The sequence below is a fragment of the Centropristis striata genome, chromosome 11, assembly GCF_030273125.1.
Source record: "Centropristis striata isolate RG_2023a ecotype Rhode Island chromosome 11, C.striata_1.0, whole genome shotgun sequence".
In the NCBI taxonomy this organism is placed as follows: domain Eukaryota; kingdom Metazoa; phylum Chordata; class Actinopteri; order Perciformes; family Serranidae; genus Centropristis; species Centropristis striata.
The window spans coordinates 23542569-23560785 of record NC_081527.1 but is presented as its reverse complement, the minus strand read 5'-3'; the positions used below and the strand labels follow the sequence as shown (position 1 = coordinate 23560785).

The 18217-nt window shown below is 38.0% G+C and overlaps 1 protein-coding gene across 1 annotated transcript in view; it reads left to right on the top strand.

The window, feature by feature from the left end:
• The window catches only part of LOC131980484 (disco-interacting protein 2 homolog C), a 282249-nt gene that overhangs the window by 202070 nt on the left and 61962 nt on the right, over nt 1-18217 (top strand). Inside the window, exons 9-11 of the mRNA XM_059344729.1 lie at nt 6676-6767; nt 12239-12349; nt 16114-16237. Coding sequence (XP_059200712.1) covers nt 6676-6767; nt 12239-12349; nt 16114-16237 — 327 coding nt within the window. The remainder of the gene's footprint in view (nt 1-6675; nt 6768-12238; nt 12350-16113; nt 16238-18217) is intronic.

The following is an 18217-nucleotide window of genomic DNA, read 5'->3' as shown; positions in this document are numbered from 1 at the left end:
ACTTCAAGTGAGGGCGAGGGTCGTATGCGGCCCCAGGGCCTCCAGTTGCCCATCCCTGTTAATCACCGCACTGCCTGATGTTAAAGACACTAAAGTTGTGCGTCAGTATAAGACACTGAAGGCTGTGACAAACTGTAGGTATTTGAGGACCTGAGAATGAGAACGTTTTGGGTTATTTGTCAAGTTAAACACACATCTGTTAGTGTTGTTGTGGCGTTATTAACAGGTGAAGTCTGACACTCAACTGTAAATTCTTACGCCAGAGGCATATCTCTTCCACAGAAGTATAAATCAGAAAAACTAAATAAATGTGAGCAGCCACTAGTGAGAAGGCAAACACACAGCATGGTAAAAAAAAAAGTAATAAATGATCCAAAACATGTATCAAGCGTCTCGCCTGCAGCGTGCTGTCGTCCCAGCTCCCCTAACACGCTCACTGCAGCTGAATCACACCGCAGTTTAAGTCTGCATTCAAATTGGAACAAACTCTTTTGTTCAGCAGCTGAAGGCTGCAGATCCCAGTTATTCATCTCCCCGAACGACAGCAGAGAAAATGGCTCTGGGTCTGGAGGGTGTAAAGAGATTTAGTCGAAGTGAACGGAGCCGCCTCTCTCAGGTCCTCATGAATTTAGAGTCGGACCTCCCCGCTGCACAGCGGACAGAATCAAGACACAGAGGGGACTCGCAAACACACAAATCACACATTTTAATGCATGTGAACTCAAACTCACATTTTAAAGTTTAGAGCTGAAAGAAGTCAAATTTAACTACACTATGTCCCAGAACGACCATAAAAAAGACTTCAAAGTCATTATTCTTTTTGCTCTTCAGAAAAAAGTCAAGATACTAGTTATGCAATTTTATAAAGTATCAAAGTATTAAAGGTGAAGAAGAATCAAAGGTCCATTTACTAGATTTTCATCACCAAAAAGAGCTGGCTGTGGTATTTTATTACTATTCCATTATTTAGTAGAGTTTTGATTTGATTTATCTCCAGTTTTAAGTCTTTTCATGTTTTTATATTAGTTTATGGAGAAGAAAAATTGAAATAAGAAGGGAATTAAAAAAGGAGAGACAGTGGACTGGAAATAAAAGGAAATCAGAAGATAATGGGTATAAAAGAAAGCAGAATTGATGAGGGATCAGGGACCGGGACGCAAAGTTTAGGGAGCAAAGAAAAAATAGTATAACTGTAGTTTTAAGTTTGTGGTTGTGTCATTTCACCCTTAGTAAAACATGCAACATGCAGTATTTCCTTTGAAACGTAGCAGAGCAAAAAGCTGAAATCATCTTTTAAGTTCTTTATCAAGTTTTATCTGAAGTACTTCAAGTTTGTACCACACACACGATTAGAAACTTTATATTTATCCGGAGAACATCAACTTTATTCAAAGGCGTAAAAAGTTTGTGTGTAGTTTGTAGTGTGTGTGTGTGTGCGTGTGTGTGTGTGTGTGTGACTGTACAAACTGATTTGTGAGAATTGAGCTTGCAGCTGATGATGAGGCGATATGTGCTCACCAGACTGTGAAATGTCTTCAGCCAGCACTCAGGAGTCCGCCACCAGAGAGACAACAACATGGTGAGACTGTGTGTGTGTGTGTGTGTGTGTGTGTGTGTGTGTGTGGTGTGCAGTGCTGAATCTAAATCTAAGTCTTCATCTTCCGTTATCTCTCATTCCTGTGGTGTCTTTCTCTTTGATGTCGGCCGACAAGGACAAACTTGTTTTGTTTCTTCCTGTCGACTCGTCCTCCTCTGCCTCCGCCCCCCCGGAGAACAGAGAGAATCCATGATGCTGAGTTCTCCCGCTGTCCTTAAACTCAACTCGTACCACGCTGCACTGCAGATAACCTCACATTATTGGCAGGAGAGAAGCATATTTCAGTACACATTTAAAGAAGTTTTACAGGAGCCCAGAGAGTCTCAGGGAGCTCTGAGCCTGTGTAAACAGCATGACTCGAGTTATTTATCAGTGAATCACGACATCGATTAAAACTGTTTGGATTCCCGTGCTGCACGAGGAGGACACACAAACTCTTACAGCTCCGTGTGATGTGTTTTGATCTCTTTTTTTTGATTATCCTTTGTGTGCACATCTGCTTTTGTTTACAGTTTTCTAAAAACTACAAATGGTTTTAAAATTACAAAATGAAATGTCCTTCCAATAACTTTGCAGGATCTGCTTTCCTCGCTATTTTTGATGAACTGGTGCAGTGCCTGTAGGAAGTATGTGTTCATATAGTGCGAGATTGTATTTTGTAGGTAATACTAATGCCTCTTGCTAGTGTAACCTTAAATAACACAGAAACGCTATCTTTCTGTCCGTATTATGCTTTGCTGTCAGTTAATAAAGTTTTGTTTTTACTGTTTTCAATGGATCAAACTGATGCGGAAGAAAGGCCTTAAATCTCTGCTTAGCATGCTAATGCTGAGATAGCACATTGCACAGTATGCATGAACCCAATTTGCTGATATACTATATTGCAATTGCAATTGTAAGTTTCTCATATCAAATGATTATGGGCATTTCACTAAGCAACATGAATGTCATCCCTGAATTACATAGTAATGCAACATAAGAAGTGAATAAAGCTAAATCTCCGCTTAGCATGCTAATCACGAATAACAGAATTTGCACATTACATGCAGACCATTACAACGTCTGCAACTCCATAAAACACTTACTTTTCATAAGGTACCACACCATCCAGCACATACACATTGAACATTGATATTCACTGGAAACTATTAGAATATTATTGGAAAATCGAACCTTGTAGCGCATTTTAAAACTCCTAAAGATAGGTAGGCTAGACTTACAGATGAGATGAGTCAGGGTGTAAATCCAGAGTGAATTGTGTTACTGACCAGCTGTAGGCCTATCACACAATGGGGCGGAGCTCCTCTAAAAGACGTCCAATCAGAAACAGTGCAATGTTGCAACACGTCCTATGTAAATAATGATATTTCTTACTTCGTGCCATGCACAAGCCACATATAGGACCATGCACTTAACCAGATATGATGAAACTGCAATTTTAAATATGTTTAGAGTGCAGTAACACAGTTAATGCTCAAATGCATATATAACAGTATAAATAGGAATACAAAAGGTTTGAAGCAAATAAAAAATAACCACTTACTGTGATTCCTTTTTTTTAGTGCAAGAACAGCAGGCCAACATTAATTGCAAGAAGTAATTTCGTGCATTTTTATACTGCATTTTTAAGATTTCATGCTTAAATTTATGTAGTTGTACTGAGGGCCACTTCAAGTGAGGGTGCGGGCCGTATGCGGCCCCCGGGCCTCCAGTTACCCATCCCTCCCCTAGACACACACACACACACACACACACACACACACACACAGCCAGTTGATTATCCATGATATTCCGTTATCATAACATCAGTGGCATGAATTGGTCTTTAAATTACAATTATATATTTTATTGCATTAATTTCAATTGTTAATTTGACAGACCTACCCAATGTATGTGAAATATTGTCCCAGTGCAGAAATGTTATCCTTTTGATTCAAACACCATATGACCTCTTGTCTGTCAGAAAGAACCAGTTTTGTCTCTGTTTTGTTTCTGGGAGTAGCTGCAGCTGTCAAATGGCAAATATCTAATATCAGAACAAAAGCACCCTTCTCAATTACATTAAACGAGATGATTGGGCAGTCTCCTTCCCCTCTCTCCTTCTCCTCGGTTTGAGGAGATAAAAGGCTGCTGGTTGAGCCTTTCATGAGTTGGTTGCGTAATGTCATCCTAAAAAAACCAGACCTCAGCTCTGCACAGAAACACTCTGATTACATCTCCAGCTCTCTGATTTGGACTCTTCTGCAGTTCAGCGGGAGACAGACTTTCTAACATGCCCACAGGAATCCTCTCCTCTGATTGTTGTCTGATGTTGTCCAGGCTGCTTGTCACCTGCACTGCAAAAAAATAAAAAGTTGGGTGAACTCAAAATTTCAAGGCAACAAACTTCGATAAAATTTTAAGTTGGACAATTAAACTAAATATTTTAAGTTTTGTTTTTGAGTTTGCTCAACTCTGAATTCAGATTTTTGTCAACTCAACTGTAAGATGTACAAACATATAATTTTACATTGTAATAACTTTTCCTCCTTACTTCTGCTAACTTCTGCAATGTGCTGAATTGGCACGATTGTAATGCTGCTATGAAATGTCAGCTAATGTTGCGACCACAATTTTGAGCACCAGTTACAAGCTGCTCTTGTAGCTGTAACAAGCAGCGCTGCTAGCATCAGTTAGCCGCTAGCATCAGTTAGCCGCTAGCTTTCGCTAATGACCGAATTTCACTGCTTGACCGCATTTCACAACAAAGAAATAAGAGTTAGCAGAACTATTGTCTTGTTGTGAACCACAACTTAAAGATATAAGTAACAACAACTCACAAACTTTTGTTTTTGAGCAGACAACTGGCTTCCTTTGTTGTGCTAACTTACATTATTGCCCTAAATGTCAATAATTTATATTTCCAAGTTTTACCAACTTAAATCACTGTTTTAGGCAAAAAAATACAAGTTGGCTATTTTGCAGTGTGCAGGGTTCCGACTGTTACTGTGGAAGGACGTATTATTCAGTATGGCTTTATTCAGAATAATAAGTAGCCACTTGCTTTCTTGTTACCACAGTAAGCTGGCTGTCCTGGTGGGATTAAACATATCATTACTTCTTTGTATTAAAGGAACAAAAGCATACTTACTACAACTTTTGTAATATTACGCTAAAATTATATTAGCACTGTTGAATTCCTGTTTAAGATTGCCTTTTTATTCCATATTTTACCGTAAAAAGTAAAACGTTTTTCCATCAAAAGAAACACTGTTTTGCCATATAATTGACAAGAAAATACTTTATAAATGCTGCATAAATTAAAGATTATACCATAAAATATTACAGTACACTACTTTTGCATGACTTCCACTAAAAATAACTGAAATACAACTAGTGAGTTACAATTAGGCTTGGTGGTATCTCTTTTGTCATACTGGCATACCTTTCTGAGCACAGGATTACACGGTATATGATGATATTTGTGTTTGTGTTTAACCCTCTGAACACTATATACACAATTTATCGTAGAGAGAAACTGTAAAAACAGGCATTACTGTTGAGTCAAAAAGATCAGGGTGACAAAAGTGAAGTAGAAAAAGTGATTAAAATAAAGCTGAAAATTTTTGGTATATCTGTTGAAATCACTTTATTCTACATGTCTCATTTAAAACCTCACCAAAAATAAAGAATGCAGAGTAACTACATCCTGTTAAAATCTGAAATGTGATTACTCCTGCACTGTAAATAATCACTGTGAAATCTACAGTTATTTACTGTATTATTCTATATTAAAAAATCAGTGTCTCATTTTTATTTTTTTACAGTAAAGAAACCAGAATTGTAAATAAAACTAAAATCAGTGTTTAATTGCTTTTTTTTTAAATTTACCGTATAAAAACAGTACCGTAAATAAAAATACAGTAGTTCTACTGTAAAAAATAATTACAGTAAGTTACTTGTTAATTGCTGCCAATAAGTTACTGTAAAAATCACAGTAAATTCTTTACAGTGTGGAATCCCTAATACAGTTTAAATGGAAATATCCACTTTGTACTCCTTGAAGACACAAATGCAGCTTTTAATTCTGAATGAATGAATTAAATTCTGCTTTAAAATGTCTCTTTCTATCCACTGTAGTCACACCTTCCGTAACCAAGCCGCTGCTGTTTTGCCTTTCTTTGCCATTTCTGTTGTTTTTCTCTCCTAACTGTCTATTCTCCTCGTGGGATCCCGAAGCTCTCCGTTTCTTCAATTCATTAGCTCTGACAAACATCAGAAAAACCTCATTTAGCGTGAAAAACAATGAGGAATTCACGCTGGATTGCTCATGCATAATATCTGCGTCTGCCAGTCTGAATTAGGGGAAAGAGAAGAAAAAAAGAAGCAAAGGATGGAAATTGATTCTTTTGTTGTGAGTTTCTGCATTAATGAACAGAGCCAACGGTGCCTGGCGGGTGAAATGAAACTGATTGGAAAGATGAGATAATATTTTATATACAAGGTAATATTTAAAGGAACAGTTATTCTGACAAAGTGGAAGTAATCCTCAAGTTGTATAAAAGTGGTTTATGCTGCCTAAAGCTGCACGAGCACCAGAATTAAACCTAAATACATTCATCAAGATACCAAAAAAGCCTTTTTCACTGTAATCATATACTGATGTGGCTTGTGTGACTTCCTCTCATGTGCTGTGGTTTTCTCTGTGTGCAAAGTTTAACTGTACATGGATCCAATTACTGAACAGTCGTGAGGCCGCTTTGGTTTGCTGGATGTTATGAAATGTGTGTGATCATCTCCATACCAGAGCAGCCGCGAGGTGAAATAATGTGTTTTAACATCGAGTGTCATGTCAGAGCAGTAATGTCTCACATATGGGGACTCATTATGTCATCCTTTGTTGCACCATACAGTCATAAAACAGTTCAACAAGGACATTTGTTCTTTTTAACAGGTTTCCTGACAATCACTTTGATTTTTTTCCTCATAAATTAGCCATCATAGGTCATTTCTAACGTCAACAGAGGTTTTTTTGTTCCCTCCCTGTATGCTTTCTATTATTTCATAATAATAATATTTTTCTCTTAATCTGCCTTTAGGAAAACTGTGGTCCAGAAGTGTGAAGGTGGCCTACAACCTGCTGCACAAACTGGGAACCAAACAGGAACCACTCGTCAGACCTGGAGACCGGGTGAGTCAAAAGAAAAACAAGAAACTGGTGATTAAAAAAAAAAAACAGACCCTCTTGGTGTCACGTGCAACAGCATCCAGGATAACCTACCCGCGCAGACATTCATTGCATCAGAGAAATTCTGTTTTTATTTACATCAGAGGGAATTTTGAGCAATTTCAGGGTCTCCGATGAAACATACCCTTCTTGCTGCAGCCGCAGTCTCGGCCCTCTCTTTCTCTGGCCAATGGGGTCATCCCTATGTTCCCTGGGACCTATTTTATATTTTATATTTTAGAAAAAAGGTCCTATGTTCCCTGTTTTTCCTAAAAAAGGTCCTATGTTTCCCTGTAGCAATACATGCTGAGGAACATAGGATCCTTTTTCTGAAAAAGGGTCCTATGTTCCCAGCAATCTATTGCCCACCTTAGCTCAAGCAACCCAAAATTAAATTTGCACAGCAGCAACTTTCTGGTTACTTTGCAGTTCATTTTTTGGCTTTTTAAATAGGGTTAGGGTTAAGGTTAGGCCTATTTGCCATGGAATTTGGCAGTAATGGTGGAAAAATTAACAGACTGGGGAACATGGGAAAAGCAGGGAAAAAGGGTCCTATGTTCCCCAGTCTCATACAAAGAGGGGAACATAGACACGCTCCCCTGGCCAATCATGCTAAAAACAGGCTAAAAGATAGTATAACAAAAAAATGCATGCCTAAATTATCATCCATTAGATGGGATCCCTCATATTTTATGATGTACTGTTGGAAATGTAGCTAGTTTGCATTAAAAACCAAGAGAACAAAGAGCGGTGCTGCGTCCTTCAGCTGCTAAAGCTGAAACATCCCTCTGTAGTTCTTCCTCCATCTAAACTACATCAGATTTCACAGCTGGGACCCAGAAGAACAAAACATTCTGCAGCTCCCAGAAACACAGGAACCTTTTTACACTATAAACCTAATTCAGAAAGATAAAGATAAGGTTCCAACGTGGCGAAATTGGCTTTTAAAACATCACAGAGCAGCAGGTTAACAAAACAGAGCAGTTAACTGACGTCACCTCTCAAGATTTTTGGTTTCCAGCCAGCGAGCCGACACATGGCCGTGACTCTGTGTTTTAAAACATGTGTAGTCCGTCCTTCCTTCCTGTCAGCATAGTCTTCACATCACACACAGGGCCGCTGTAACCCGGCGCTCCGCACGCCTCCACACATGAACAGACGATCACACCGAAGTGGAAAAAGCTTCAGTAATTGTCCCACATGTGTCTGCTGCCATGTGACACCCCCAGCGTCTCTGTTCTCCGTTTCTTGTCCCTCTTTCATCTTTATTTTAAGCTTGATTTCCCGTTTGGCCGTAGAAAAGGCTGGCACCGTGCCAGTGTGTGTGTGTGTTATTTTTTATGTATCTCAGCCGGAAGGGTGTGTGTGTTTTAATCACTGCACAACTCCTCTTTCTTCCCACTCAGTGTGAAGCACAAACTGGTCTTTTTCACAGTTTTACTGAAGTTATAATAAGTTGCACACTGAGAAATTACACTGTGGTTTTTAGTTGAACGTGTCTCGAGGATTTTACTGGGAAGAGATTTAATAACTCTAAGAAATGATGCAAGAGTTATTATTTGAAGAATCACAAGTCATTTTATGTGGGGAAAAAAGTTTAAGAGAAATGAGCCTGGTTACTGGTGTTTGTTTTGATTTTCATGTCATTTTTCGTGAAATATTTGATGATCATTATCCAAAAGGCAGCAAATATTACATTTTTTCGACTCTACATAATCCTTGAAAACACTTTTCTTACTCCTATCTGTTTTTTTATCAATAAGTATTCATCTTTTTTCTACATTTGTGTTATTTTTAATGATAGAATTGTGTTCTAAAAAGGTCTAAATAAAGATAAAAAGTTAAAAGTAGAATTGAAAACTAAGTTTTTCAATCTAAACACTATTTACGCTGCATTTTATGAAATTCTTGTTCCTTTTTAATTTCTTCAATAAATCAGATTAGCTACTGCACAATCAGTTAAGTTTTCTGTTTGTGATCAGTGTTCTCTATTGCTACTGGAACAAATTAGAAACACTTACTGTAAATTATAACACTAGAGCAGTAATTCCCAACCTTTTTCTTGAGGCATCCACATTTTAACCATTGTAAACTTTTGCGATCTGATATTACAAAACATTTTGGCCTCATGGTGACATAAAAACCAGATGGAAAGCAATAATTCAATCTGTTTCTTTAAATAAAATCCAGGCATTATAATAGAAAATTCAACCTGACCTATGTGTCTGCGTTCATAAAATATGAAAGAGTTGAGTCTCTGCAGCCTGGTGCACACACAGAATAATTCCCTCCACTCTCTGTGGTATCATCTACAGATGAAACCTGAACGGCTCCATTGAGACCTGCACATGTCAACATTAGTCCTGTTAAAGCATCATTACGCCGCTCTCATTCGCTCAGGTGCACTCAGCTTATAGCTTCAACCACACACACACACACGCCCAGCCCAGTACTGTATATGGAAGCTATTTAGCAGCACTTAAGCTGGGGTTCACCGTTATCATCACGACATGCAACTGGAGCCAAACTGGATCCAACATGGCCACGCTGGAGATAAACTCTGCTGTAAAAACAGGCATTACTGTTGAGTCAATGAGATCATAGGTGACAAAAGTTTTAATTTGGAAAAAGTGACAAAAATGAAGCTTAAAATGTTTGGTATATCTGTTGAAATCACTTTATTCTACATGTCTCATTTAAAACGTCACCAAAAATAAAGCTAGATCCTGTTAAAAATCTAAAATGTGATTACTTTCTAAGCTTTCCTGGCATCCCTAATAAAGTTTAAATGGAAATATCCACTTTGTACTCCTTGAATACACAAATGCAGCTCTTAATTCTGAATGAATGCACACACACACACACACACACACACATGCCCAGCCCAGCCCAGCCCAGTACTGTATATGGAAGCTATTTAGCAGCACTTAAGCTGGGGTTCACCGTTATCATCATATCATCATATTATTATTTCCAACATGGCCACGCTGGAGATAAACTCTGCTGTTAGCACAAACTGCTCTCAGTTTTACTGAAGTTATAATAAGTTGCACACTGAGGAATTACACTGTGGTTTTTATTTGAACGTGTCTTGAGGTTTTACTGGGAAAAGATTAAAGAACTCTAAGAAATGATGCAAGAGTTGTTATTTGAAGAATCACAAGTCATTTTATGTGGGAAAAAAGTTCAAGGGAAATGAGCCTGGTTACTGGTGTTTGTTTTGATTTTCATGTCGTTTTTCATGAAATATTTGATGATCATTATCCAAAAGGCAGCAAATATTACATTTTGTCTATGTTTATCTGGTTATTTTATCGATAAGTATTCATCTTTTTTCCACATTTGTGTTATTTTAAATGTAAGAATTGTGATAAAAGGTTAAAAGTAGAATTTAAAACTAACTTTTTCAATCTAAACAGTATTTGATGTGTGAAAAGTGATTCCCAACATTTTTCTTGAGGGACCCACATTTTTACCATTGTAAACTTTGGCGAGCCCCCGCTGGAGATCAACTCTGCTGTGACGTTGTAGAAACGTGCTGGATGCTGTTTTGTTCTGGGTGTAAGATGAAAGATAGAAACCTGCTGCAGAAAAACAAAATGTTTCATAGCGTGGATATGGTTCACCAACAAGGAAAAATGCAGTGAAATGTGCAGAATGAGCAGCTGAATTTAAAATATTTCTATTCTCCAAAAAATAATAATGATTAATCTCAATCATTTGATCATAATATCAACAAAATTGAAAATTATAAACTTCATAGAGGTAGTATTTTTGCAGTATTTTTGTAAGTTGAATGATTCGTATTTTTCCACTTGTTGCATGTCTAAGCATCAGCTGATTCAGAAAAGTTATTATGGAGATTATAAAACATGTATTCTTCTATTTGCTTATTTGCTGCAGGAAATGCTCCCTTGCATTACATTTTTTTGAAGACTTCTGAGCGCCACATTGTCACATTGCATATGCATTAATACAAAGAGCAGCAAACCATGCATGCGGGGAATAGGTGCATTTGTAATGTGTAGTTTAGATGTACCAAAAAAGTGAAAGAAAAGATGTTGCACCCATTCTCTTTCTTTAAAATTCAGTATGTTTATTTACCCACTTTCACACTTTATAGTTCTGGTTTTCTTTTCTTTGCATCCGGAGGTTTGTTGTCATATTTGCTGCTGTTATATAACAGTTTTAGCATCTTATCTTGACCTCAGTGTGCCGGTAAAACATTTTGAGCTGAAGTGAAATGAGCTGAAACAGAGAGGAAGATAAACAGAGAGAGGCAGAGATACTGGAGAGAAATGAAAACATGTGAAACAGCGTGAGGCTTGAATTTAGTAGAAAACAATACAAAAGTAGAAAAAGGAAGTTAGGAGGTAAAGGATTTAGAGACAATCAGTCAGAGACATTGAACAGATGCCCCCTGAAAGATTTAGCTGTTCTTCTTTGATAGAACTCAGCTTTAGCTAAACTCATGGCAGTTCATATTAGCGATTATCCTTCAACACACACACACACACACACACACACACATTCTTGTACTTCTATCTTTGTGAGGACCCTCATTGGAACAGTGAATTCCCTTGCAAGGTTATAATAGTTTGGATTAATTTCATTGTGAATTTTTGTTTTCAAATTCAGTAAATTTTAATGAGTTTTTAGAGTGAGTTTGCTAGTTTTAGTTTAGTTTTTTTTTTTTTAAATGCTTTAGTTTTAGTTTAGTTTTTATTAGTTTTAGTTTTTTTGTAATGAAGTATTTGTTGGGTGGGAGATAAAAAGGTCACAGTAAATTTTGCCTTTATTTCTTTTGTCTTATCCATCTTCACTTTGTATGAAAAAAGTTGACAAAGATGAAAATGAAGGACATTTTCACTATAATTTTAGTTAGTTTTGTCACCACACAATACAGTTTCAGTTAATTATCATTATCATGTAACCTTTAACCCTTAAACAAAGTCTGAAATCTCAAAAAAGGCCTTTAAAGAAGTGAGGACCGGCCAAAATGTCCTCACTTTGCAAAAATGTCCTCACTCTGTTGGTTAAAAACATGTTCCGGTCCTCACTATGTAGGAAGTACAACAACACACACACACACACACACACACACACACACACAGTTTTGTTTTGTTTTAAATTATTTGGCATATTTGTGATTTCTTTGCTACTTTGCCTCTTTTATTCTGTAGAGAAATTCAAAAGTGTTTCTGTGTTGGTACAGATAGGTAACAACTAAGTGAAAAAATCAAAATAAATGACTCAAAACATGGGTAGCAGGTATACAAAGACTCACCTACACATTCTGAGGGTTGTTCTTTTACTGTTTGTACATTTAAATACATTTTGAAGTAGGCGTAAAATGCAGAGACACAGATGAACTGTTCCCTGTGTAACAATATCACAACTCAACAAGTCGTCTCTCCTGTCTCTTCTGCCTGTAGGTGGCGCTGGTCTTCCCCAACAACGACCCCGCTGCCTTCATGACGGCGTTTTACGGCTGCCTGCTGGCCGAAGTCGTCCCTGTGCCAATCGAAGTACCACTGACCAGAAAGGTAAGACCAAATACTGAAACTCAGGAGCAGACAGCTACCTGCATGTGTTGACAATTTTTTTTTTTTTTTTTATCCTCACCTCCACAGTTCTTTTCCTCCTTTGTTTTTTGCTGCAAATCAGCGCACAAACAACTGTGTTCACTTGCTTCTTCAGCTGCCTTGATTGGTTGAACCACAGCTTTATTACCAATTTTTTTTTAATGGAAGTTTGTGTGAAAAGTAGGAAAGCACTGATCTTGTATTTAGCATCGGTATCGGACTGATTGGCCAAAATCACTGGATCGGATTTTAGAGAAAAAAAGTATAATTCGATCCATAAACCTAAACTATTATGTAGATGCTTCACTGAAATGTGGGCGACCTGCCGTACAGGGCAGCATGTGTGCTGCTTTTCCTATCACTGCTATGCAGATGACACTCAGCTCTATCTGTCATTTCCTCCCAATGACCCCTTGGTCTCTGTGCGGGTCTCTGACTGCCTCTCTGACATCAACATGAAGGCACATCACCTCCAGCTGAACCTCTCAAAAACTGACCTGCTGGTCCTCCCTGCTAAACCTACAATACACCACGACATCAACATCAAAACTGACTCCCTGTGTCTTGCCCCCACCAGGGTGGTGAGAAACTTAGGGGTGGTGATTGATGACCAATTCACCTTTTCCAGTCATGTCACCTCTGTTACCCGGTCATGCCGCTTTGCACTTTACAACATCAGACCTTACCTAACTCAACAAGCCACTCAACTCTTGACACAAGCTGTCGTCATCTCTAAACTTGACTACTGTAAACCCTCCTGACGGGCCTGCCAGCCTGAACAGTGAAACCCCTTCAGATGATCCAGAACGCTCCTGGTCTACAACCAGCCAAAAAGGTCACATGTCACACTGCTGCTCATCCAGTTCCACTGGCTACCTGTTGCAGCCCGCATCAAATTCAGATCTCTAATGCTGCCTACAAAGTTGTCTCCGGTACTGCGCCTACCTACCTGAACGCCCTGATTCAGACATATGCTACCTCACGACAGCTGCGCTCTTCCAATGAGCGGCGCCTGGCTCTGCCCCCCGTTGGTCCAAGGCAATCCAGACTCTTTGCACTTCTTGTTCCCCGCTGGTGGAACACACTACCAGTTCCTACCAGAGCAGGGGCGTCCCTCTCTACCTTTAAAAACCTCCTGAAGACCTTCAGCTCTTCAGAGAGCATCTTCTCTCCTAGCACCACACCACAATTCTACTCCTTAAAGAATCCTCACTAGCACTTATTGCTGCACTAATGGCTCTTATTGCACTATACCTTGATTGTTTCCCTTTTTTCCTGTAAGTTGCTTCAGATAAAAGCGTCTGCTAAATGACTAAATGTAAATGTGTCACATGGACAGCTTGGTTGTTTGAGGGAAAAAGACGGTATCGTATTGGTATCGGCAGATATTTTAGTTTGCCATTTTGGTATCAGACCTGAAAAAGGGGCATTGTGCCATCCCAAGTAAAAAGTCTCTCTTTTGAAAATAAATCTTTTTTTTTCCAATACCATAGACAGCAATTGTCCATGGTATGGTAACTGTTGATTTTAATACCCTGGTATAATGTGATTCTGGGTTATGACTGCCACCCTCAGAAAGACCACTCATGTGCAAGCCACAAATACTTCCAGATTATAAAACAGAAATCGTGTAGTGGGATCAGCGCTACAAACTGAAGACTTTAAAAGTCATGTAGACTGTGTAAACTGCAGTAACTACGCAAAACTGAGAAAAACTGCTTTAACGTTTTTTAACTGGCCAGCCAAATTAGTTATATGTAGTTAAGTGACATGACACTTATTTCTACATGTGCTGATGATGTAATTTTTATGCTAAAAAATCATGATGATTTATTTGACCTTTGACCCCAAAAATGTAGTTACTGCATTACTGTAAAAGGTTCTAATAGTAATGATAAACAGAGTGCAGTAACAACAATGTTGTTGTCTTCTTTCAGCTTTTATTTTGTTTTCAGTCAATAAATATTTTCAAATTGATTTTGTTAGAAGTGTATTTAAAAGTGTTTAACAACTCTATTCAAAGATTTGTGTATTTCAGACTTAATATTATAAAGAAATGTTATATTTTAATCTTAATATCATTTTATCTCACTTTTTTTACTTCATCACTATCTACAATTTTCCTTTCAAATAAATGTATAATTTCTATTATTTTTATGTTAAATTAGTAGAAATATCCAAAGCAGATTGTGGTAAGTGCATATACTGCTTGGTTTAGAGTTGGATTTTGTGGTTTTTATGCAATTATTCATATGAAATAAAGCAAAATTGAAATCTAAAACTTTGTCACAAGATAAAACATCAAGACATCAAGGAGTTCATTTTTAGTAATAACTCAATTTTGACCAAAATGTAGTTACTGCAGTTAGGCTTTGTAGGGCAGAGTGGGTGCCATAAAATGTAAAATCCAGCTTCTTAGTTTACTTTATGTGTGCTAAATGTTTGTATTTCTTTCTGACGACCGAACATTTTGTTCGTATAAGGCTGAATAAAATGAGAATAGCTTTAGCAGGAAACATAGCTTGTCACCTTTATTATGTTATTCATCAGAAGAAGAAACATTTATATTAAAGGTGATGATAATAAGTGAGGGAAAGAGAAAAAGAGATGAAGTCTGTTTCAGTTCTTTGAGTCAACACTTGGACCTCATGCAGTCAAAGTTTTTGTTGCCTTTTTCTTCTTTTTCTTCACGTCAAACGGCATTACTGAGTTATGAAAAGGACACGCAGCAGAGCCGAGCGGCGCTAATTCACACCAGTCAATGGAGCTAATTCTTCACCGAGGGATTGTATTAAAAACATGAGTCATCACAAGGCGCCGTGGTGAGTCACGGTGCAGCGCAGAGGACGGCGAGCTCTGCTGACGTGTAATCAGAGCCAAATGTCGCAATGAAACTTCTCTGCTGCTGCTGTTGTTGTTGTAGGTTTGTTTGAGTCACAGTTTGGAGCCGCTGAGACGCCGTCTGGGAGGAATCAGGAGTGTGTCAGAGTCAGAGGAGGTCTGAGTGAGGCTTCAAACACATTTATAAAGTTAGGAAAGAATAAAATATACATCATTTGAGTATATAAATATACAAATGCTATAATAAATAAATGAAAAGAGCAAAATGAAAGAAAAAAAGGCGCTAAAGTAACATTGAGCTGAGACTAAATGTTTTTTATTTACTATTATTGTTCTCTCTGGATGTATATAGTGAAGTTTACTTGTTTATTTTCTGAAAATAAAGGAAATAGAATAGAATACGACTGACAAATTATACAAAATGAGGCTACAGTATCTCACAAAAGTGAGTACACCCCTCACATTGTTGCAAATATTTTATTTTGTCTTTTCATGGGACACCACTGAAGTAATGACACTTTGACACAATGTAAAGTATTCAGTGTAGAGCTTATATAACAGTGTAAATTTACTGTCCCCTCAAAATATATCAAACAGCCATTATGTCTAAGGCTGTCTAATTCTTCAATAATCTACAGAAGAGCTAACAGACTAACTGAATTTCCCCTCGGGGGCTAAAAAAGTCATTTTGATTTGATTTTGATTTGATTTATCAAGAACCAGCAGAACAGTTGTACTGATGATTCAGCTGCCAGTCAGAACTATCCTTAACCCGACCACCACTTCTAATGAAACCGAGGAGCTGAGCAGGATTAGGAAGATCATTGATTGGTCAGAATCCGTTTCAGGTGATTAATCACATGTGATGTCTCCGTCTGTGGCAGGACGCCGGCAGTCAGCAGATCGGCTTCCTGCTGGGGAGCTGTGGAGTGACGGTGGCTCTGACCAGCGACGCCTGCCATAAAGGCTTACCTAAGGGTCCCACTGGAGAGATCCCTCAGTTCAAAGGTCTCACACACACACACACACACACACACACACACACACACACACACATTCTTGTACTTCTGTCTTTGTGAGGGCCCTCATTGGAACAGTGAATTCCCTTGCAAAGTTATAATAGTTTTGAATTTTTCATTAGTTTTAGTTTTAATTGGGTTGTGAATTTTTGTTTTCAAATTCAGTTAGTTTTAATTAGTTTTTAGAGTAAGTTTGCTAGTTTTAGTTTAGTTTTTATTAGTTTTAGTGTTAGTTTTAGTTTTTTGTAATGGGATATTTGTTGGGTGGGAGATTAAAAGAGGTGACAGTAAATTTTGCCTTTATTTCCTTTTTCTTATCCATCTTCATTATGTATGAAAAAAGCTGACGAAGACAAAAACGAAAACTAACTAACTTTTGTTAGTTTTAGTTAGTTTTGTAACTACACAAAACAGTTTCAGTTAGTTATTTTTTTTTTTTTTTAACTCTCATTTTTATTTCTATTTCAGTTAATGAAAATGTTTTTTCAATTCTAGTTTTGGTTATTTTGTTTAATTTTCGTTAACTATAATAACCTTGTTCCCTAGCCCCTTACCCTAACTCTTAACCTAACCTCCACGAACAAATAAATGCCCAACCCTAACCCTAACATAAACCTAATTGTAACCTTAACACTAAAACAAAGTCTGAAATCTCAAAAAAGCCTTTAAAGAAATGAGGACCGGCCAAGATGTCCTCACCTTGCAAAAATGTCCTCACTCTGTTAGTTAAAAATGTGTTCCGGTCCTCACTATGTAGGAAGTACAAGAACACGCACGCACGCACGCGCACACACACACACACACACACACACACACACACACACACACATCCTTGTACTTCTATCTTTGTGAGGACCCTTGTTGGAATAGTGGATTCCCTAGCCCCTTACCCTAATCTTCACCATCACAACTAAATGCCCAACCCTAACCCTAACATAAACCTAATTGTAAACCTAAACACTAAAACAAAGTCTGAACCCTCAAAAAAGCCTTTAAAGAAGTGAGGACCGGCCAAAATGTCCTCACTTCTCAAAAATGTCCTCACTCTGTTGGTTAAAAACGTGTTCTGGTCCTCACTATGTAGGAAGTACAAGAAAACACACACACACACACACACACACACACACACACACACACACACAGCCAACCATCACACCTGTGCACATACCAGTTTGGAGTGTGTGTATGTATGGTGCTTGATGGGTCCTGAATAACAACAACAAATGCAGGATCAGTTTTTTGGGGTTTATTTTTCATTACTCAGTAGTGCAAAAATTAAAGAGAGAACAAATCCTCTTGCTGCATTTCTGACACACTATCACACTCTCTGTGCTTTGTAGCTGACCTACTGATGATCTTCCAGCTCTGGTGTTTTATTTGCTCACTGTACTGTGTCTGACTCAGACACCAATCTTGTTGTGCTAACTTCTGCACATGTTGCCAACGGCATACAGCCAAAAGTTTCTGGGTGGAACTCACTCTTGTTAACTTTGGGTTGACATTATGTTTATCGGTCTTCATACTGTGTATTCTGTGTGCGGCTGCGAGCACCTGACTGTGAACTCTAACGTGACAGTTATGAATACACAAAATTTTACAGCCCCGGGCACTAGAGTTAAATATCAAGAATTGAAAACCCACTATTAATTGGAATTCTTGCCAGGATCAAATTCATTTTCCTGTGGGAATCTGGGATTTTTAGCATGTTTGTTCATGTGAGTAAGTTTAAAGAAGAAGATCATGTCAACTCAAACACGAACACCTTATTATCACTTTCAGGAAGCCGCTGTCAGAGCTGACTACCAAACTCCAACATTAGAATGCTTTTATATCAGTAAACATCAAATTTTCTAATTTTCACCTGCAGCCACTTATGCAAGGGGTTCAACAAGTGGCCAAATCGAGCGTGCACAGTCGAGTTCAACAAGTGAGCGACAAGTAACGATCCAAGAACAGTTTAAATGTCAAA